The following is a 23,030-nucleotide window of genomic DNA, read 5'->3' as shown; positions in this document are numbered from 1 at the left end:
AATGAAAACTATGATGATTCCTGTATAATAAGTCAAAATATTTCATTTTGGTTTAGCGTATACACGATCATTTGGATCTATAATTTGTACTGTTCAAATTATTTGAAGAGCAATTGGACCTGTTCAAATTACAGCAATTCAATCAGATCTGATTAGGCCAACTAATTTCAGTTCCAAGTCTTCGTTGACTATATCAACCAACGTAATCGGAAAATAGTTCATTTATTCCTTAAACATAAGGACGACCATATAATTTAATCAACGATCTTGTAAAGAAATGGTCAGTTCACCTTGTTTATAGAACAAAATGAGAAAACACAGATCTTAACCCCATTTTCTTTTCATCCACTCCAAACGCCAACGCCTCCTCTAATCTTAAATGTATTCCCCTTCCACAAATGTCCATAAATACAATAGCATCAAACTTAATTACTTTTTTTTCCCCAAGGTCCTTTGGATTGAACTGAGACCTTTATGATTCTTTTTACTGAACAAATGGAGGAGTTTTTTGGTGGAGTGGAGGGCAGATTCAGAGGCTCCATAACAGATTCAACCATGATGAGAATCGTTCACCGTGCAATGAACAAAGCCCACAAGAGAGTTAAGTCGAAAGAAGGCGTGATAGAGCGGTTGAACGAGATATCCAAGTTCTATGAATTGGCTGTGATGCAGTTAGAAGGATGCATGAAGTTCGTGCAAGAAGAGCCTGACATCTTTGTCCTTGAAAGCAGCAGTGAAGAAGACGTGCTTGCTGGTTTGGCTGAGATCAGGAACCGTCTCAAAGGCCGCCTAAGCGAATCAGAGATGGCAATTCGGGAGAAAGACAGAGAGCTCACAGAGAGATTAGACAGTGAGTTGAAGCTACGGCAGGCCTTGGAGATAAAAGAAAAGGAGTTGGTCTCTTTGCGTGCGAAACTCAAGCTTGAAAAGACTAAATCTGAGGGAGTTGATGATAGAGAAGGTGAGTTCTGTGAGTTAAAGAATTCTGTTGATCAGCAGGTTTGGAATATCAGACAGAAGCTTGAGCCTGGCCAATGCAACAAGCTTGATGAATCTATTGACAATGAGAAGGTTGAGCAGATGGGTTCAGACATAGACATGTTGAAGGAAACTTTGGATTTGGCTTTTGGAAAGATGAGGAATGCTATTATCTTATCTGAGGTTCCAATAGAGCAACAATGGAGATGGGGTATTGAAAAAGACACTGTTTTTATCTTACTTAAAGGTCTCATGCAGGATTTTCAGGAGATGTCCGATATGATATTGTTGAGACAAGATAATGAACTCCCCACTGGATTGAGATTCGGAGGTGATCTTTGGTCTGTTATGCTGAGAGAAGTTGCACGTTTGAGAAATGAACTAGAGTCTTTCTTGGTTCAACATGGAAAGCCTTCCAAGTCCTCCATTTTTGAAAATTTCAATAGATTTGAGAGCGAGAATTTCAGGGAGGCTACCGAGGAGGATGGAAACCACTATGTTGCTAAGATGATAAAGAATCACGAGTCCATCATACGGGAAAAGAGTGCTGAGGCAGAAGAATTGAATCTATTGAAGAGAGAACTTATGAAAGAAAAAGCATATTCATCTTGCAAGAAGGACAAGGAACCAGTTACCCTCAACAAAAGAGTCCAAGAAATCATTGAGAAGCTAGAAAATTTTATAGAATGGAGTGCTAACATGGGAGAATCTTTCGATGATCATAGAGACTTAAATGGAGAAGAAAGTCTTTCAAGAAAGGGATTTCTAAACTTTAATGCAAATGATAATGATGAGCTACCAAATGAAATGGGGAGAAGAGAGTTAGAGCTAGAGGAATTGAGTTTGAAAACCAACATAATGGAAGAGACATATATTACTCTTTTTGAAGGCTTGTTGAAAGAGTTCAACACAAGGATATATATCTATGATTATGAGAGCCTGATATGGAAAGGTCAATGTAAAGATCTTGTTGCGGAAATGACGAATCATTGGAATGTGAAAATCGAAAGCAACAACGTTGAATCTCAAATTAGAGAAGAAACGCATTGCATTGTCTTCAACGAGGCAATCAAGGATTGTATTTCTTCCATCAACTTAAAGTTAGCTGAATTTAACAATGCGAGGTCTGAAAATATCTGTTTGGAAGAATCAGCATTTACTGAAAAGCTGGATCATGATATACAGATACTCATGTTCAGAGAAATGTTGAAGGAATGGAACAAAATCATAGAATGTTATGAATCCGAAATCATTGTTAGAGAAGAGATATATGATATTGTCTTTGATAAGACCACCAAAAGTATTTCTGACACTGTCAGTTCGGCTTTTCATAAACTTGAATGGGTAAATCTTGCTGAAAGTTCTATAAAGGAAGATGTCTGTATGGATTTCATTAGAGAAACAATCAAGCAATGGCGGATGGAATTAGACACACACAACACACAAAGTCTCCTTAGGGAAGAAATTCATCAGTTTGTCATTTTAGAAGCGGTGAAAGATGCTTTTGTTCTTTCAAAACAAGTTGATTTTGGTAATGAGGACAAACTCTCGAGATGCATATTCTGCGAGGACAAGTTAAGAAAGTCTAAACAGCTTACTTCACAGGAAAGTATATCTCGAAAGGTGGATTTGTTATTGGACTGTCTTGAAGTGGAAGAGAATCTAGTTCTAAGTTTACATTATGAAATAAGGGAAAAAAACACAAACATTGGTCTACTAGGCTTGGAGAGTGAAAGTTTTGGTAGGAAAAACAAGTCCAGTTCAGTGAATAGAAAGCTAGAGAATACTCTACATCAGTTAGCCAAGAGTAAGGAAACACTAGGTAAGATGGTTTCTAGTTTAAGCTTAATTACTGTCAGTTTAGAAAGCTCTAATTATCTACAAGACAAAGAATCCTCTATTGATGAACAACAAGAAGAAGATTCGAAAGAGCAATTGGACCCATTTGAGAAATCTGCAGTCTTACCTATCCTTGGATTCATCCAAGACATGATGGAGGAGTTTGAGGACAGAGTAAGAGAAAAGCTAGAGGTGAACATTTTGAGGTGGGTACTTGTATATGTTTTCAAATGTTTTACTGCAGATTACAATTGAAAAATATTCATGATTTGTGAGATTTACTACCTATGAACAAATAGGAAATAGTTTATTGATCAAGTAGATTTGTATGATTTACTACCTATGCACAAATAGGAAACAGTTTATTGATCAAGTAACTGATGAGATACTCTACACAGATTGGAACAGATTCATCATCATTTGGATCCACTTGTTGATACAGTTTCTTCCGTAAGAGAGAAAGAATCACTTTACAAGAAGGCTTTCACTAGGAGATGCCAGAATCTCCATAAGGCTGAAACTGAGGTTACTCACTTTTTTATAAGAATCTTTTTATGTTTTAATCTTCAATTTTCTTTGGCTTTAGTTAAATTGATACTGCAGTCTCCAATTATTTAACATATAATACTTCTAAACTTTCTCTTGAAGTGTCACTATCTGTAGATATTGTTCAGGATTTAAGAAATGTGTGGCTGTTTTTCATAGGTAGATCTTTTAGGAGATCAAGTAGACATGCTTTTAGGCCTACTTCACAAGATATACAAGACCCTGAATCATTATTCACCTGTTTTGCAGCACTATTCCGAGGTAGGAAAATTTTGCTATTTTGTTCTTTGCTTTAACAATACTGTAAATCTAAAGTGTTCAGCTCAATCATTATTTTTTTTAAAGGAATGTTCAGCTTGATCTTTTCATAGTCTACATAACTTTCAAAGCTCATAATGAAGCATAACTATAAAAATAAGTACTTTTTTTTTCATTTCGAATTTAGTTTTGTAGAATTTTTTTTTTCTTCTTTGATTATATTTTCCTGCAGGTTTTGGAGCTCATGCAGTTGATAAAGAAGGAAATATATGGAGTTATCCATGCACCTAAACATTGACACACAGATGTCTAAATATGATGTATTACATTATATTGGGTTGAAAATGCACTAAGCTAATACATATATTTCTGTACAAGATCTAGATTCGAAACTTGTTGTATGAAAGTGTATGAATGTGGATGAACTGTGGAAAGAGGAATCACTTGTAACATGATGAGAATGGTGTTTTGGAAGTGGTTTTTCAACACTTAGATACTAGTTGATCCATAGATTTTTTAAAATGTCCAACTTGCATAAAACAATCTTTTTCTTCTTATTTGTGTGGCTCAAGTTCACATTTAGTGTAAAAAAATTGTCCATTATATACTGCACATAAAAACATATATTTATAATTTGGTGCACTTAATGTTACTACCCATGTATAGTTATTTTAATATTAACCATTGGATTAAGATCAATGATCCATATTTATAGTTGTTAATTAATATTTCTAAAAATAAATTTTGATTTTTTCAAATTTTTGGAAGGGTTGTCTAATGAAAAATGTGTATTTATTATGAAAATATAATATTGTAAAATTTTCATTTTTTAAATGCATGTCAATTTCTAAATATGGCTAGTGTCTCTGATTAGTTAGAAACAACATTAATTATGGCAAAAAAAACTAAATTCAAAATTAACGTAGAAAAAAAAATATTTACATGTTGGTGACTTAGTATACCAAGTCACTATGTTGTCACATCATCATAATTGTTAGTACTCATCTATGGGTAGTATTCTATTTATAATTATGGTTCCATATTAATGAATATAAATAAATGTACTAACTAAGTTGAAGAAAATTGTATGTAGGTATTGTTTATGCAAAAAATGAGCTTGAATCTTAAACGATAATATATCTATACATGGTTTGTACTTTATATTTCTAATAATGATCATGAGGTACTAAATGGTACTTTGTAATTTGAAACTGTACATAGGCTCAAATTTGGTCATAAATTACAGGGTACCAAATGGTATATTCCCATGAATGACAGATTACTATTTTACATTGATTTTCAAATTACAAAGTATCTAATGACTATTATCAATAACATAGGATACCAAAATATACATGATTTTATATTACATGATACTAGATAATCATAATTGAGAATATAAACTAAATATATTTTCATCTTAAATAATACTTTGTTGAATAATATCATACTTTGTTGAATAATATCAACTTAGACATTCGTATATAAAATATACATGAAATTCATAATTCAACTTAGACATTCGTATATAAAATAATAATATAAAAATATCTAACATTAATTATCATGATAACTAAATGGCATGACATATTTCAATAATCTTGTAAAAGTGACCCTTTGGGCAACCTTTTTCCATTTCTTTATATTATATGACAATAAGGATTTTGAAGTTGTAGCTTTTTTTTTTTAAGATTTCAATAGCATTTTGATTGTCGAATTCCAAGTTATAGGAGATAGGGCGCGTGGAGAAGAGAGCGAGTGGAGAGAAAGAAAAAGATTAAAAAATTGTGTGTTTTTTAAAAAGAAAAAATTAGTTCGGCCAATTATAATATAACATATGTCATCGTATTTTTTCAAATAAATTTTAATGAACTAAAGGACTTAAAAGGAAGGTAATTTGGGCATCATGAAAAAATTGTTGACCAAAATTACACATAAGGTACAATTTTTAACTGGTTTTACAAATACGAAGTAATTTTTCATATTAAAAAGCACCAAATCTATACTTTGTAAAAACATAGAATAACAAATGTGGAATGTAACACCCTACTAATCCAGAACCGTTACACAGTATGTTAAAAATATTGCTTAACTCGTTAAGCGAGTTATTTGGACTAAAAAGTGTAATTAAGGTTAAACAACAGTTTAGATATTAAAATTTTGGTCAATGAAGTTAAAATTTTCATTAGAAATGTTTGAATATCTACAAGGGATTCCAAATGTTTTAAATCAAAATACAGGTATAACAAAATTACAGAACTAGCTGACCTAAGCGGATGGTTTAGGTATTAAAAATTTTAATCAAAGAAGTAAACATTTAAATTAAAAAGTTTCAGTCTGTACATGGGATCCCAAAATAGAAATTTGAAAGTTATTTACAACACAAAAGATTACAAAATAAGCTGGCCTAAGCAACAAAACAGGTTCAACCCTAGTTCCTCCCAAGCAATCCCGACTGTGGCGGTTAAGCAGGCCGCATATGTACACACCGCCCCTGAAGCTCTCTAACTCATGGCTGGTCCAGTTTGCCATTGCTCTTACCTACACCATAGAGCACCCGTGAGCCAAGGCTCATCAAGAAAACCTCACACAACATAACAATAGCCCAAATATTCAAAAGCAATAAACACATGCTTCACAAATATCAGATACATTCATTCAAATCATATAACCTGTAAACACATTCTACAGTTTACAAAATAATACTCATCTTAATCATATAATCAATTACAAGACCCAGGGAAAACAACCCTGCCGAGTGAGGTGCGTACTCAGGCACTCAACTCATGGTTCATGCCAGGCAAGTGGGGACCACACCCTCAAATTGAACTTGCCCTTCGACTTGCATTCCACACGCTTTGCCGAGCTGCCCAACCGAGCGAGATGCGTACTCAAGCACTTCGCCCTCGGTTCATGCCAGGAAAGGATTGCACCCTCAAACTGAACTCGCCTTCACGACCTATGTTTCACACGATTTGTCGAACATCTCCACGTTGAATGCAATGGCCGTCCGGTCCCATGTTCCGCCCGATGGCCGAGTATCAGTCATACCATACATTCACAGGTAGTTCAAGGATAATAAGCATACCAACCAATAGCTCTAAGTGCATATACTTGTTTTCTTACCTCAGGTCTAAGCAATGAGGTGAGGCGACCCCGAGCATGATCCTTTTCCCCGAAGCCTAGCGGTGAACCTAGTCACAACCATAAACGGTACCCCTGTTAAGATCCAAATCCAATTAATGAATTCAGGACCAATCCCAAGCTCTCTAGAAGTCCAATTCCACCAAAAAGGGTGGTGGAATCGTCCCCCGAGCCCCCAAGTTCTTCCTAAGCCTTAAAAAGGACTCATGCTGAAATGGGCATAGGGCAGGGGCGCCCCAACTGGGCAGAGACCTCAGAAGCTCTCCCCTGCATAGCACAGGGGCGCCCACTCCAAGGGCAAGGATGCCCCAACGGGCAGAGGCACCCCAAGCCCTCCCTTGCATAGTGCAGGGGCACCCACACTTGGCGTAGGGGCACCACATCACGAACCCAGAATTCTAGATTGCGTTTCCTGCAACTTTTCCAACCCCATATCACCAAAACGAGTTCCCAACCCTTTCTAAACAAAAAATTCACCCTCAAACCAGTTTACCCAACACCAAAGAGCATCAAAGAAAGACCAAAACACCCAACAACCCAAAGATTCCCAAAATCATAACTTTGAGCTTCAAGGTTCATTTCATGCCAAATTCACAATCAAAGACTCTAAATCATAATTCAGACAACCACAAGCTTTTAAACCAGTTTATGAACTAATTCCCAAACTCAAACCAACCTTTATACTCTACCATAAGCAAAAAATGAATTCAAAACCCACCTAAACCAAGAACACCATAAATATCAAGGAAAAGTTCAGAAATTTTACCTTATCTATGGAATTTTGGAATCCCCACCTCTTGCTGATCCTTGCTAGCTTCTAATCTCCCAAAAGAGTTAAAAATTCCTCAAGAAATCTCAATAATCTTCAAGCTAAGGTCACTTGAAAGAATTGTGCTCTTAGCTAACTTTGAGAGAAATCCCAAGGAAGAGAAATAGAGAGCCACGTGAATGACAAAAGCTCTCATTTAAGGTTTCATTTTTTTTCTCTATTTATGTGGTCAAAAGACCATAATACCCCTACCATAAGCTTATCTTCAAAGTTGAGCCTAAGGGAAAAATATGTTGGGGGTTTTATGTCCTAATTAAAACTCAATTTCTTTGTAATCTCATTTTATTATCAATAAAATAATAGAAATCAGTTTTTGACTTGGTCAATCACTTTGCTGACATGTTTTTTTTCCATGATTATTTGTTTAATATAAATTTATATTAAATCCCGAGCATATAACTAATCATATTTATAGTGACGTAATCAAAGTGGAATATAAATATGATTATATGTTAAAAAATATGTTAGTCCTAAGATTAGTCAGTGCACATGATTTACACTGACTTGCCGATCTACGATATGATCTACTTACACATTGTAGTGTTATGTTCTTTCCAGAACATTAGCAAAGTATATAAGATTGTACGCCCTGATTTTCCAACGGGCTATTAGCGAGCTGAGATATGGCCTAATTATATCATCCACGTGGATACCCCATGACCGGACCTGCCACCGTCAGGTCCTACCTCTTTAGCTCGAGGTAGCCAAAGGTTCACCAAGATTACTCAAGGGCCGAGTTAGGACTATGAAGGCCGCAGGTCGAGAAGGCATCCAACTTGGGGTACGAACTGGGGTTGGAAGCTATGACCTTTTATAAAGTCAACCACGCAATGTAAACGTGCATATATCAGACATCACGTGTCTGATATATCCCTGAATTCTCGGACACATAGCACGAACGTGCGTATTCCGGCACCCACGACTGGGTTGGGTCGTGCGGCCCATTATCCCTCTTACCTGTTGATTAGACCACACTTCATTTGTCAGGTTTTAGGAATTAATCATGAATGTCACAGAAGTGACATGATGGGTAAGAAGGTCACGGGATGACCCCCCTTACCAACTTCCAGGTGCCCTCTCCTATAAATATGGAGACCCTGGGAGTTGCAAGGGGTTGGATTCTATTATGTAAAAAAGTATCCTGTAAAGAATACCAAAAGATAGCAATAATATTGGCTGGTGGAGTAGAATGATTTTTAACCTTTGAACCACCTAAAAACGTAATTGTGTCATCAGTCCATTTAAAGATCATTCATCTGTTTCTGTTCATTATTAAGCACTAATCTCTTTCTCTTATTTTCTTAATTACCTGTTGGCGAAGAACCGCGTCAATAGTTTGGTGCTTTCATTAAGAGCTTGTTAGATTGGTCCTATCACGAATATCCATATATGGTGACCACTCGATCAAGACACGGTAACGAGGCGGAACAACATGATGGGCAGGAGGCTCATCATGCCGCCATCTCAAGTGAGCAAAATCCTGAAGTCCAGCAGCGGCTGGGCAAGCAGCCGGTAGGCCAGGATGACACTGGAAGTTCGGCACCCCGGCAACCTAATCTAAACCGGGATTTTTACACGGCGGTAGAGATGGAGAACGCTCAACTGAGGAGCCAACTGGCGAAAGCTAGTCAGCAGATTAAGGAGGTGTTGGCCCAGCTACCCCCTCTTACAACCGACGCTAACGTCAGAAAGAGGCAAGGCGAGACTCATAAGTCCCGCCGGGGTAATCGGTCCAGGCCTAGCTGCTCGGTCAGACCTCTGACGTCCAACTCTACTCCCTCATCGCACCGCCGAGAAGCAAACTTCGAAGAAATACCCAGAGCTGAGCAACAGTATAGCCGCTCGATCCAAACTTCAACTCCCAGCTCACTGCCAGCCTCGAGTGCGCCCAGGAGGGTTCGAGGGAATTCTAGAAGGAGATTTGGGGAGGGCTCACAGCATCAGCCCCGTCCGCTCCAGCCGTCCTGCGCCTCATCCAGATCGCTAGGCACGGGGCCCGCAGGTTGGCAGGGCCAAAAGGCCCCCACCTAACTTGATCCGCCTGGACGGAACCAGGATTGTGTCCCCGGTCAGACATCCTCCGTCACCAATAAGATATCTGTCTCCTCTTCGGCCTATCCGAGATATTCCAGCTTATGGAAGCAGCAGGAGAAACCCGCCATCCGCAGGACCTTCCCGTCGTAGCAGGGCCCCCAGGGGAGCCCGGATCCTCACCCCCAGAGGCGGACTCCGAGCTTGTCTAACGGGAGCTACTGGACCGGCAGTCGCCGGAGTGACCTTTCTGGCAGAGACTTGCGTCAACGCTTAAGCTCGGTGCAAAGTCCTCAAGCCACCCCGAGGGGAGACCTACGAGATCGCCTTAACTCTCATAGGGGGGACCCAGTAGGGGGTGGCAGCCATGCTCACTCAGGGGGAGACCTGTCCGAGGTACGTAACGGCGGGAATGTCCTAAATAACCTATCTCAAGATAGGAGGGGCAATAACCCACCAAACGTATACAATGGATCCGGAGCTGTTGAACAGCCCCGGAATAACCAAGGAGATCAGGACAAAACCCTTGAGCGCTTGGCTCAGATGGAGGAGCTAATGAGGAAGCTCCTGTCGGAGAAAGAGAAAGACGAATATGATTCGAGGAATGAGCTTGAGCTCTTCGCCCCAAACATAGCAGCAACGGCATACCCACCCGGTTTCCGTATGCCGCACCTGTCCAAATTCAACGGAGACGGAGATCCGTCGGATCATCTGGGGATGTTCAATACCCTGATGATGGCCCACAACATTGGCCCTGAGCTGAGGTGTTTGATATTTCCCTCCACACTGACTGGGCCAGCCAGACAATGGTTCAAACAAAGCAAGAAACAATCAATTAGCTCCTGGAAAACTTTCTCTGCTGATTTTAAAAGGGTATTCCGAGGCTCCCAGGCTGCCCGCGTCAAGGCCGACTCCCTGGCTAACGTGAGGCAACGACCCGACGAGCCTTTGAAGGCTTACCTGAGCAGGTTCGCGAACGTCGCTGCTCAGGCCAGAGACGCAGATGACAGCTCCAAGCTCATGGCTTTGAGAACTGGAATCCTCGTTGGAGGGGGACTCTGGAATGAAATACAAAGGAAGGGAGTCATCTCGGTAAACGAATTCCTAAATAGGGCCCAAGGGTGGATCAGCTTGGAGGAGGCCCAAGCCTCAGCTGTAGGAACCAGCCAGGTCCCTGAGCAACCCGCTGGAGTGGGAACGGAGGTCGTGACAGCGACCCAGAACGTTACGCAGAATAACCAGTTCGGTGGAGGCAAAAGAAATTGGAACGGCGAGGGCAACCAGCACGGCCCAAAGAAGAATAAGTCCATAGAAAAATTTAAGCCAGTCTACGCAAATTATACAGAGTTCACCCACTCCAGGGAGAACATCTTCCTAGTGAACTCTTCTCGCCTCCCCTGGAAGAAGCCGGAGCCGTTAAAGCACCAGAAGGGGAAGAGAGACACCTCCAAGTTTTTCCATTTCCACAACGACGTTGGCCACAATACTGATGATTGTAGGCATCTGAAAGATGAGATCGAAAATCTCATCAGAGCCGACCCCTTGGCTCAGTACGCGCGGAACAGGGTTCCAACAAGCCGACCTGCTCTGGAAGTCCCGGTCAGTCAGCCCGGGTCTCGGGTAGCTCAAGACGTCCCTCCTCCAGTGATAGGAGGAGAGATAGCCACAATCTCGGGAGGTTCACATTTGGCTGTCACGAGCAGAGGTGCCCAGAAGAGGTACGTAAACGAACTCAAGGCGCATAATGGAGTAGAGTTTGTCCCTGAGCAGCATTTGCCAAAGCAGCAGCGATTAGAGAGGCAACCAATCATCTTTACTGAAGAAGATGCTGGCCACGTTCAGTTCCCTCATAACGACCCTCTGGTCGTAGCAGTGCAGCTCGCTAATCGGAGGGTTAGGAGAGTGCTGATCGATAGTGGAAGCTCAGTAAACCTTCTATTCCGGTCCACGCTGGAGAAGATGGGTTTGACTGTCGCCGAGCTGAAGGCGACCTCCATGATGCTGTATGGTTTTTCGGGAGAAGGATCAGCGGCTATAGGGACGATCGAGCTGGTGATCACCTTAGGAGAGGGACCTCAGACAGTCTCAAAACTCCTTGAGTTCGTGGTCATCGACTGCCCCGCTGCATACAATGCCATTTTGGGCCGACATACGCTTATAGCTTTTGAGGCCATCACCTCCGTTCGCCACTTCGCGCTGAAATTCCCTTCTTCCATTGGAATATGCACGGTCCATGGTGATCAGCTTGCTACGAGGGAATGCTACAGCATTTCCATGAAGGGAAAATCGAAACCCGGGCAGCTAGCGATGGCCATCCAAGGTGGAGGAGAGGAATCTCAGGAACCTTTGACTAATCCTGAGATTGAAAAACCTCAGAGCACCGAGGGGGAAAGTATCATCCTAAGTGAGGATATTGACCCCCGAATAGGCGAGGACAAGTCCGAGCTCCAAGCTATTGAAGAGCTCAAGGAAGTGAACATCGATCCACAAAATCCTTCACGGAAGGTCAAGCTCGGGAAAAACCTCTGTGGCAAGAGGAAAGCGGAGCTGATCAAGTTTTTGCAGGATAACCTGGATGTGTTTGCATGGTCACACGAGGACATGGTGGGAATCAGTCCAAATGTCATCATGCACACCCTTCATTTGGATAAGAGCGTTCCTGCAAAGTCCCAGAAGCAGAGGCGCCTGGGAACAACTTGGGCTGAGGCCTTAGAAGAAGAAGTAGCCCGGCTCAAGAAATGCGGCTTTATCCGTGAAGCCAAGTTTCCGGTTTGGGTCGCCAACCCCGTGCTGGTCCCGAAGCCCAACGGGAAATGGCGGACCTGCATCGACTTCTCCGACCTGAATAAAGCCTGCCCCAAAGATTGTTTTTCCTTGCCAAGGATTGATCAATTGGCCACGGTGGGGCACGAGCTCATGTCCTTCATGGGCGCGTACTCAGGCTATAATCAGATCGCCATGAATCCGGCGGACTAGGAGCACACCAGCTTCATGACCCCGACTAAAGTCTATTGTTATAAGGTCATGCCGTTCGGGCTGAAGAACGCCGGTGCTACATACCAGAGATTAGTGAATAGAATGTTTGCCAACCAGATCGGGAAGAATATAGAAGTGTACGTTGATGACATGCTGGTCAAGTCAAAGACTGCCGATAACCATGTTTCTGACCTGGAAGAATGCTTCAAGATACTAAGAGAATACGACATGAGGCTTAACCCTCAGAAGTGCACTTTCGGGGTCGCGTCTGGAAAATTCCTGGGTTTCATTGTCAACACTAGAGGAATCGAGGCTAACCCCGATAAGATCAGGTCATTGCTCGAGCTTCCCTCACCCAGGTCGCGTAAAGACGTCCAAGGCCTAACAGGAAGGGTGGCAGCCCTAAATCGGTTTATTTCAAAATCCACCGACAAGTGCCTGCCATTCTACAACCTGCTCCAAGGAAACAAGAAATTTGAATGGACAGAGGGGTGCGAAAGAGATTTCCTCGACCTGAAGGCACACCTGGTCGAGCCGCCCGTATTGTCCAAACCAAAGGTAGGAGAGCCCCTTTTCCTCTACCTAGCTGTCACAGAGGATGCAGCTAGTGCTGTATTGGTCTGAGAAGAAGACCGGGTTCAGAAACTGGTCTACTACATCAGCAAGAGACTTCTCGGGGCAGAATCCCGATACCCGTTGATGGAAAAGTTGGCGTTCTGTCTTATTATGGCCTCCCGAAAGCTCAGGCCGTATTTCCAGTCCCACTCAATACACGTCATGACCGATCAGCCTTTAAGGCATGTTTTGCAAAAACCTGAAGCATTGGGACGCCTGTTAAAGTGGGCTATCGAACTCAGTCAGTTTGAAATTTTGTACACCCCCCGAACTGCCATAAAGAGTCAGGCCCTGGCCGATTTTGTGGCAGAGTGCACCGGATTCAGGGAGGATCCTATGGAACGGTCACCCTAGGTCACCTCGACCCAAGCGTCATGGAAAATCTTCGTGGATGGCTCATCCAATGAGAACGGCTCCGGGGCTGGAATCATTTTGATATCCCCAGAGGGGCATAGATTCCACTCGGCTTTGAGATTCGAATTCAAGGCCTCCAACAACGAGGCCGAATACGAAGCTTTGCTGGCCGGGCTAAGGATAGCCCAGGAGCTGAAGGCGAGCTCCGTTCAGTGCTTCAGCGACTCCCAGCTCATGGTAAACCAGGTGCTAGGTGAATATCAAGCACGAGGAGCCAAGATGGATGCTTACCTGGCCAAGGTAAAAGTCGAACTGTCCGGGTTTGGGCGAGGCTCAATCGAGCAGATACCTCGGGAGCAGAATGCTAACGCAGATGCCCTCGCCAAGCTCGCTACCTCCGGGAAGACAGAGACACTGGGGTTAGTACCGATGGAATTCCTGGAAAAACCAAGTATAGAAGAGGTCGGGGCGGAGGTCGAGATGATTGATGCCAGACCGACCTGGATGACTCCCATCCTCAAGTACCTCACAAAAGGAAAGCTACCCGAATGACGTAATGACACACAGCGGGTACTGTACCAGGCTCCAAGGTATATGATGGTATATGGGGTGTTGTACCGATGTGGGCATTCCCTACCTCTCCTACGATGTGGTCAGCCAGGAGAAGCGAAGGCCATCCTGCAGGAAGTGCACAAAGGTTTTTGTGGGGTTCACACTGAGGGGCAAAGCCTGGCCCTAAAAGTCTTAAGGCAAGGGCATTACTGGCCCACTCTGTCAAAGGACTCGATCTCGTATGTCAAGAAATGTGAAAAGTGCCAGCGATTCGCCACAGTTGCCCGTGCTCCCTCAGTTGAGCTGAAGATGATCTCGTCCCCATGGCCATTTGCGGTATGGGGAATCGACTTGGTTGGCGCCCTCCCTACTGGAAAGGACGGGGTCCGCTACACCGTGGTGGCAATCGACTACTTCACGAAGTGGGCTGAGGCTGAACCTTTGGCAACAATAACTTCCAAGAAAGTCCTCGACTTCGTGGTCAAGAGCATTATCTGCCGGTTCGGGCTGCCGAAGAAAATCGTATCCGACAATGGGACTCAGTTCGACAGCGACCTCTTCACCAAATTTTGTGAAAGGTACGGAATTGTGAAAAGCTTCTCGTCCGTAGCCTATCCCCAGGCAAATGGCCAGGTCAAGGCCGTCAATAAGACGCTAAAGGAGAGCCTTAAGAAGAGACTAGACGAAGCCAAGGGGGTCTGGCCAGAACAGCTCCCCCAGGTTCTGTGGGCATACCGGACCTCGCATCGGACTCCTACGAGTCATACTCCTTTCTCTCTGACTTTTGGGAGTGAGGCAGTCCTCCTTGTCGAGGTTAGGGTGTCTTCGCATCGAGTCCAGGCATATGACCAGGACTGCAACCACGAACTACTTTGCGCTTCCCTTGACCTGGTTGATGAAAGACGAGAAGATTCGCAGCTTCAGCTCACGCATTACCAGCAAAAAATCACTCGTTATTTCAACTCAAAGGTAAAAAAAACGCGCCTTTAGCATTGGCGACTTGGTCCTCAGAAGAGTCTTCTTGGCTGGTAAGGATCCCAAAGATGGAGTATTGGGACCGAACTGCGAAGGGCTATATCAAATCACCGAGGTCATTAAGGAAGGAACTTATAAAATAGCCCGGCTCAATGGAGGGGCAGTCCCACGAACTTGGAACGCCATTCATTTGAAGAAATATTATCAGTAGCACCCATGTAAGGCTTAAAGGCCACTTTTTGTTAAGCAATGAGAATTAAATCTTTGTTTATTATTGTGTATATTTGTGGGTGTAATCTCAAGTAACCATGAAAGACCCTTTCCTAGTTACTTGGGGGGCATATGGTGCCTGGATATAACCAGGTCACCTTAAAGGCTTAGAAGTTGATTCAAATTGATTGATCATTGTTTTTCTTAAAAAACACGAGATATTGATAGAGGATTAATGCGAACTAAGTCCTATCCTGGATATAACCAGGTCGGCTCAAAACTTAGAAGTTGATTCAAATTGATTAATCGGTGTTTTTCTTAAAAGGCACAAGATATTAGTCAAGAATTAACACGAACTAAGTTTTCAAACTAACGTCCTGGACATAACCAGGTCATAAAACTTAGAAGTTAATTCAAATTGATTGATCATTGTTTTTCTTAAAAAGCACGAGATATTGATAAAAATTAACGCGAACTAAGTTTTCAAACTAACATCCTGGATGTAACCAGGTCATAAAACTTAGAAGTTAATTCAAATTGATTGATCATTGTTTTTCTAAAAAGCACAGGATATTAGTTAAGAATTAACACGAACTAAGTTTTTCAAAGCAATGACCAAAATGCGTAGAGGCAAAAGGAAATAAACCAATTAAAAGCAAAAATTGATAAAGCCAATTGTCTCGAGGTGGAAAAACCTCATACAAAAGTTACAAAAAATAAAAAATAATATATGGGTTTGAAAAAGAAAGGCCCTAGGCTCCACCGGGCTGCTCCGTTGAGGTCGCTGTCTCGCCCTCTTGCTCGGCCGCTGTGGAGGTCTCCCCAGTCTCAGAGGGCGCCTCTTGCTGAAGACGAGCTTTAAACCCCTCCAGGAAGGGCTCCCAGACTTCCGCCCCTAGGAAGGAAAAATCGCCATCAGGGTTGAAGACCCAGCAGTGGTATAGCATGTCCTCCATGGCAGAGCTGGAAGCCGCCTTCTCCATTTCCAAGGCGGCCTTAGCTTCCTCGACCTCGGTTTTTGTAGAGTCCAGCGCGGCCCGGGCAGTCCTGTCCTCCTTGAGTTTGGCCATTACAATGGCTAGGGCGGCCTTGTTAGCCTCGGCCTCTTCTAGCTTGGGGCGGGACGCTTCCAGCTCGGCCCGCGCGGTCGCCAAGGCATCTTTGGCCTCCTGTTCATGCTTTTGGGCAGTCTTCAGGGCGGCCAAAATAGCCTGATGCTCACCCCTCATGTCCTCAAGGCGAGCCTTGGACCTGGATATGCTCCGGTGAAGAGCCAAGGCACCCTGCAAAGCAAAGAGGCAACTGCCTTAGAAAAGAAAAAAGAAAGAACGTACGATGCATGGAAACCAAAGGGTACGAAATGTAAAGCCAGCTTACCGTTAGAGCCATTCCCAGTGAAGACTTCATCACGCTCTCCGGGCTCTTTGTTTCGATCGCCCGCAGGTCCCTTTCGGTGGCGCCATAGTAATGGTCGACGGTGTAGGTCGCTGTCTCGTACACCGTCCCCCGAAAGACGTCGGGAATTTTCTCCAGAGCCTGGGGGTCCACTGGAATGTGCACCTCGGGGGCGGCGGTTGCCAAAATCCCAGGCTCCGCCCCCGTATCCGAACGAAGGTCGGAGCTCGTGGAGAGGGCGGCGGCATCTTCTCCACTGTGGCAGGAGGTGGAGGTACCTTGGCCTGGGCAGCTGGGGTCTGGTCTTTCCCCTTTGCAGGGGACTTGGTTGGGTCCCACCGGCTTTCTTCGCCACCCGGAGCTTCTTCATTTTGGGCCCAGAGGCCCCAGCAGAAGAGTTCCCTCCGACGAACATAGCTCGCAGGTCTCTGTTCCCGGGCTGAGACATTTCCTCTAGCAAAACAAAGACAACATTAATATACAAGTAAGCATTTATGCAAGAACAAAAATAAGGGGGAAAAAGCGAAACTCAAGTATATATATTGAAAGGGATCCTACCCCCGAGCTAGAAGAGGAATCTATGGTCACGACCATCAGCCCCGGAGCTTCTGCGGGGGAATCTAAGACAATGACTTCGCGGGCTGGCATGGGTTCTGGGTCCGAAACTGGCTCAGGACTAGACTCTTCTACGTACTGCCTAAGACCCGGAGCTACGATACCCTCCCAGAGCGAGGGCCATGACTGAAGATTGGTCCCATACTCCTCAAATAAGGCCGACCTAAAGGCTAAAGTGTTGTCTACGACTACAGTACCCCTAGGGCGGCTACTCTCGTAATCCAGCACGAGCCGGTCGACACACTGGAGTAGGGTTACGTCGAGATCGGGGTTGTTTCGATGGCGTTGGACGGGCTGGTTGGGATTAAACCTAGCTAACCAAGGATCAGCGGTGGCCCTATCTAAGCCCCTGAACATGTAAGTATTACCTTGCCCAGAGGGACCTGCGGCTGCTCCGGACTGGATCCTCTCTTCGTCCGTTCTTTGGGCGACCTCCAGCGCCCACTTCCTCCTCGTCCTTACGAGGGGCACCTTGTCCTCCTCGTCTCCTTCCCCCGCGGCCTCCTCCTCGGGGATGGGCCTCATCTCGCGAGTTGGGGGAGGCCCTCGGGGTCTCCTCAGGGCCAAAGTTTGGCCCGGAGAGATCAGTTTGCACACCAACATCGTCTCGTCTGTTACGAGCTAGCGGTAGTCCTTTTCATTGGGGGGCAAACCTGCCAGTGTCTCGTACTGACTCCCGAGAATCACAGACTTGTCTGTCCTCGTGAAAATGGCTGGAGAATTATTCTAAGTCAGAAATGGATAAAGGGGGGAGCTAACCAATACTTAACTTACGAGCTAAGAGAAAAAGGTAATTACGAGGACGGTTGAAGTAATGTAGTTCGCAGTTGCGAAACCCCTTGGACATAAAGAACTGGTCTTTGAAGTCATTGGGGTGGCTGGGCAGCTCGATGACCACAGCCATGTTTTGGAATCGGGTCAAGTAATAGAACCCGTCGCCTCGCCCCCGTTGCTCCGGGCTGGCCTTGAGGTAGAAAAAATATAGGATATCTGCCGAAGTGGGGACCTCCCACTCCTGTTTCAAGAACAGATATCTCAACCCCACCAACAAATGGTAGGAGTTAGGGGGGAGCTGGAAAGGAGCCAACCTCACGTAGTTAAGGAAGTCAGCGAAGTATTGGTCCAGCGGGAGGAAGGCCCCAGCCTTGAAGTGCTTGTCACTCTAGGCCGCGAACTCCTCGTCGAGCGGCGCGCAGCTCCGCTCACCTTCCGCGGGAGGTCGGGCGATCAGGGCGCCTCTCCCTAGCTCGATGTTGTGGGAAAGGAATATTTTATTCACTTTCCCCTAGTTAGTGATCTTTGAGACGATCCTCTCGGCCTCGAAGAAAGCATCGGGCGCCACCTTGAGCTCCTGCTCCACGGCCGGCCCAAAGACGGGGATTGGGGAGTCTGTCATCACCTCATTTCCTTTGGATTGTTGGGAGGACGAGCTGCCTGCGATCCTCTTAGGAGCGTTCTTCTTGGGTCCTATCTGGTCGCCTAGCGAACAAAAGAAGAAATTTCAGAAAAGGCTACCTAAGCATAAGGGAGAATCTAAAGAGAAGTGTTTCCTTTGCACAGGCTGAGGTAATCTCAGCTCGTGGAGAGTGAGACCACGCGGTTCTATGAACACGCACCTGTGCTCCCAACAGATCCCCGATTACTCGGAATTCATGTGTCAGGAGGGTCAGGATAGAAATTTGCCTTGGAAGGAAAGTTTTAGTAGGCAAGAGGTGCAAAACCGCCTGTGAAGCGTGTCCCCTAAGCTACCCGGTTTTGCACCCAAAGTACTGGATATTTTGAACAAGCATACCCAAAAATCTACCCAGAAGGTTTCCCCAGAAAATGCACCCTACTGAACCATGCTCCTAAATTTTTTTCTTCTACAATCGATGCCCTAAAATAAAAGCCTACACCCTTCATACCCAAAAAAAACCAACAAAATATTGCATGCAGCTACAGGAACTATTTACCTAGGCTACAGTGAAAAGAAAATTTAAAACATGCACAGTCAGAGAACTTACGAAGTGTTTTGCTGTGGGGGAGATGAAGGGGTCGTCTGAGTTGGGGCCTCACCAGAGTGACTGGTTCCAAGACCTCAAAGGAGTCCTTGCAACTGATCTTCTGGAATGCTGGGAATGGTAACTAGGAGAAAAAAAGGGTTTTTTTTAGGGAGAGAAGAGAGAAGAAGAAGGGAAATTCAGAAAATTTTCAAATAAACGGGTGGCTCATGCGTAAGGTGGCCACCCCTTTTATACACGTGAAAGGCCACGTGAGGAGGGCCATTGGATTGCCCTGATGTGGGATCTGAGGCTCTCCACTCGAAAGGAAAAATGACGGCTGAGTATAGGCTAGGCCATTTAATGCGGTTCTCGGAAGACGTACCGTCACCAACCACGATGTTCCACGTATTCGGCGCCTGTGTAAAAGGTGGAATATGGAGAGTCCATGGAGAAGCCTAAAAGCCCCTACTGTGGCCCTACACGACGTCGTGTACCACGAGCAGGGGCTTGGGGGGCAGATGTACGCCCTGATTTTCCAACGGGCTATTAGCGAGTTGAGATATGGCCTAATTATATCAGCCGCGTGGATACCCCATGACCGGAGCAACTGTCGTTAGGTCCTACCTCTTTAGCTCGAGGTAGCCAAAGGTTCACCAAGATTACTCAAGGGCCGAGTCAGGACTATGAAGGCCGCAGGTCGAGAAGGCATCCAGCTCGGGGTACGAACTGGGGTTGGAAGCTATGACCTTTTATAAAGTCAACTGCAATGTAAACGTGCATATATCAGACATCACGTGTCTGATATATCCCTGAATTCTCGCACACGTAGCATGAACGTGCGTATTCAGGCACCCACGACTGGGTTGGGCCGTGCGGCCCATTATCCCCCTTACCTGTTGATTAGACCACACTTCATTTGTCAGGTTTTAGGAATTAATCATGAATGTCACAGAAGTGACATGATGGGTACGAAGGTCACGGGATGACCCCCCTTACCAACTTCCAGGTGCCCTCTCCTATAAATATGGAGACCTTGGGAGTTGCAAGGGGTTGGATTCTGTTATGTAAAAAAGTATCCTGTAAAGAATACCAAAAGATAGCAATAATATTGGCTGGTGGAGTAGAATGATTTTTAACCTTTGAACCACCTAAAAACGTATTTGTGTCATCAGTCCATTTAAAGATCATTCATCTGTTTCGGTTCATTATTAAGCACTAATCTCTTTCTCTTATTTTCTTAATTACTTGTTGGCGAAGAACCGTGTCAACAAAGATCGAATATATTTGTTATATTGGATTGGACCGATATTGACAATAGATGAGATAAAAATACATATCATTATTATCTATTTTAGTCATATCATATAGTTGACCATATGTCAATTTAGTCTCAATTCTGAGTGGTTAGTATTCTAACTGATTGTATTATTTGAATTCTTTGACTTGTTCGTTACCAGCTTATCCTACGGACTAGCCCATACTTACATCTTGGGAACTCGGTAGTATAATTGAGTGGGAGTGTTAATCATTGATATGAACATCTATAGCTTCTGACGAAGAAGTAAAATGATATTTTCCTTTTAGTTTGGTTCAAGGTGCTAAATAATAGAGATCTCATTTCAGTAATTGATATTAGTTTATTAAAATATCATTTATAAGGATCTAAGTATTTTAAGGATACAATACAATGAGGGGTAAACCGATTGTTTAGTCTTATATCATTGTAGACTGTCTATAGAGGATTGAGTAATAATTATGGTTGTAACTATGGATAACTAATAACATATCTATATTGTTTATAGAGTGTTCTATGAATTCAAGAGTGCAATTCTGAGTCTTTAGTGGAGTCACGAGGCATTAATAAGTTAGTAAATTTATGATAACTTATTGGAGCTTGATTTTATAGGCCTATGGTCCCCACAGTACCTTCGATAAATCATCTAGATAGTCTCAATTAATTTATTTAATTATCAATTAGAATTATCAAAGTTGACCAGGTAAATTTTGGATAATTTCATAGAGTTATGCAATTTACAGAAGAAAAGAGATTTTATGACAGATTTATTAATTAAGAAAAATTGTTGTTTAAATTAATAAATAAGTTTAAATCAAGGTTCAAATTATAAATAATTAATTTGATAAATGATTTAAATAATTATTTAATTAATTAATCAATAGAAAATAATACAGGCCTTGAATTTAAGTCTAACGAGCTTATAACTAAATGAGAAATTTCACGGGCCTATAGCCCATGAGAATTTCGACCTACGGGCTGTAATTTCCTATTATTTTATTGATTTTTTTAATTAAATAAGTGACCTAATTGAGCCTTTAAAATGAATGCTAAGTGAGAGTTGAAAAGAGATAATCAGAAGATCTAGTTTTGATGCTTTAGGATTTTAGACTCTCTTTACAACAAAAGTCCTTTTCTATGCCTCTATATTCTCTTCTTCTCTCTGTATCTATCTCATGTGTTGAGAATTACCACAGTAGTCTAGGTGATTCTAAGAATACTGTGGAAGACTATGAATAAATTTGAAGATCGTTTCAGTTTCTTGGTGATACCCTGTGACAAAAATGATACAAGGGTTAGAGAAACTGAAGGAAGGGCTTTCATTCCGCTGCATATAATGTAAGTTTTTTTTATCATTATCTCTGTTTAAATTCAGTTATAGAAGCATGTTCTAGGTTTTCTTATATTAATTTTTTTAATGTATGATTTACATGAAAATAAATAAGATCCTGTATAAGTATTTCTAACGAAAATAGTCATTTTGTCATAGTTTCCCATTAATCTCAAATTACATCATAATTTCCCAATAAATCCATTACACTAAAATACTCATCAAATCAATTCCCATTAACCAATAAATCTCGAAAATTTACCAAATTACAAAAAACCTCTAAGCTCACCTCGAGTCGGGTATTTAACCCCATTGTGACTTTTTTGCTAAATTGCTTACTATGATTGCCTCGTGCCGAATATATAAAATATATTCACATAATAACGTGCTCTCAATCATAAAGAATATATAATTATAGATATACCCTCAACATGTCAAATTACAAAAGTGCCCATTCTAATAGAAATGGGCCCACACGTATGTTTAATACACATAGACATGCATAAGCAATCATATCATAATATAACTAATATATTCACATATATAATCACAAAATGCCCATAAAATCCAATTTTTCCCTCTTGACACACTAATCAAGGCATTAGGCCTTATTATAAACTTTGGGGCATTACAAAAATACAGAACTAGGCTACCTAAGTGAAAAAATCGAGCTAATATCCCATGTTCCTCAAAAGTATCTTGATCGTAGTGGTCGAGCAGGCTGAGTATGTACACACCTCCCTTAGAGCTCTCAAACTCATGGCTGGTCTAGTTTTCCTTTGCCCTTATCTACACCACAAAGCACCCGTGAGCAAAGGCCCAACAAGAAAACTCAATCAAGTTAAACAGATATTCAGATAATCATTTATATCAAGTAAATGATTTATAAATCATAATCAGATTCATATTGATTTTCCAACAAGTATAACATCTTATGCTGAATAGATGCATACCGCACCCCTGCAATGGCCATGCCATAATGACCTACATTACGCACACATATTGTCGATAACGACCCCCCAGCCGATCAATCACAAACAACAACAAATCATTACAAACAGTTATAGCAACATATGCTTATATAGAGCAAACATTTTATCTTTAAAC

The 23,030-nt window shown here is 42.9% G+C and overlaps 1 protein-coding gene across 1 annotated transcript; it reads left to right on the top strand.

The window, feature by feature from the left end:
- Window positions 1-208: 208 nt before the first annotated feature.
- LOC133798574 (WPP domain-associated protein) lies at window positions 209-4,247 on the top strand. The gene is made up of 4 exons (XM_062236945.1): window positions 209-3,023; window positions 3,216-3,342; window positions 3,523-3,624; window positions 3,854-4,247. The coding sequence occupies exons 1-4, from the start codon at window positions 475-477 to the stop codon at window positions 3,917-3,919; spliced, it is 2,844 nt and encodes a 947-aa protein (XP_062092929.1). The 5' UTR covers window positions 209-474; the 3' UTR covers window positions 3,920-4,247.
- Window positions 4,248-23,030: the final 18,783 nt, after the last annotated feature.

This window comes from Humulus lupulus, chromosome 8 (genome assembly GCF_963169125.1).
Source record: "Humulus lupulus chromosome 8, drHumLupu1.1, whole genome shotgun sequence".
Classification (NCBI taxonomy): domain Eukaryota; kingdom Viridiplantae; phylum Streptophyta; class Magnoliopsida; order Rosales; family Cannabaceae; genus Humulus; species Humulus lupulus.
This window is presented reverse-complemented; position numbering and strand designations above follow the sequence as displayed.

Coding starts and splice junctions, on each gene's coding strand:
- LOC133798574 (XM_062236945.1), top strand. CDS start 475: ATGATTCTTTTTACTGAACAAATGGAGGAGTTTTTTGGTGGAGTGGAG. Junction 3,024..3,215: donor CTAGAGGTGAACATTTTGAG/GTGGGTACTTGT, acceptor TACTCTACACAG/ATTGGAACAGATTCATCATC. Junction 3,343..3,522: donor TCCATAAGGCTGAAACTGAG/GTTACTCACTTT, acceptor TGTTTTTCATAG/GTAGATCTTTTAGGAGATCA.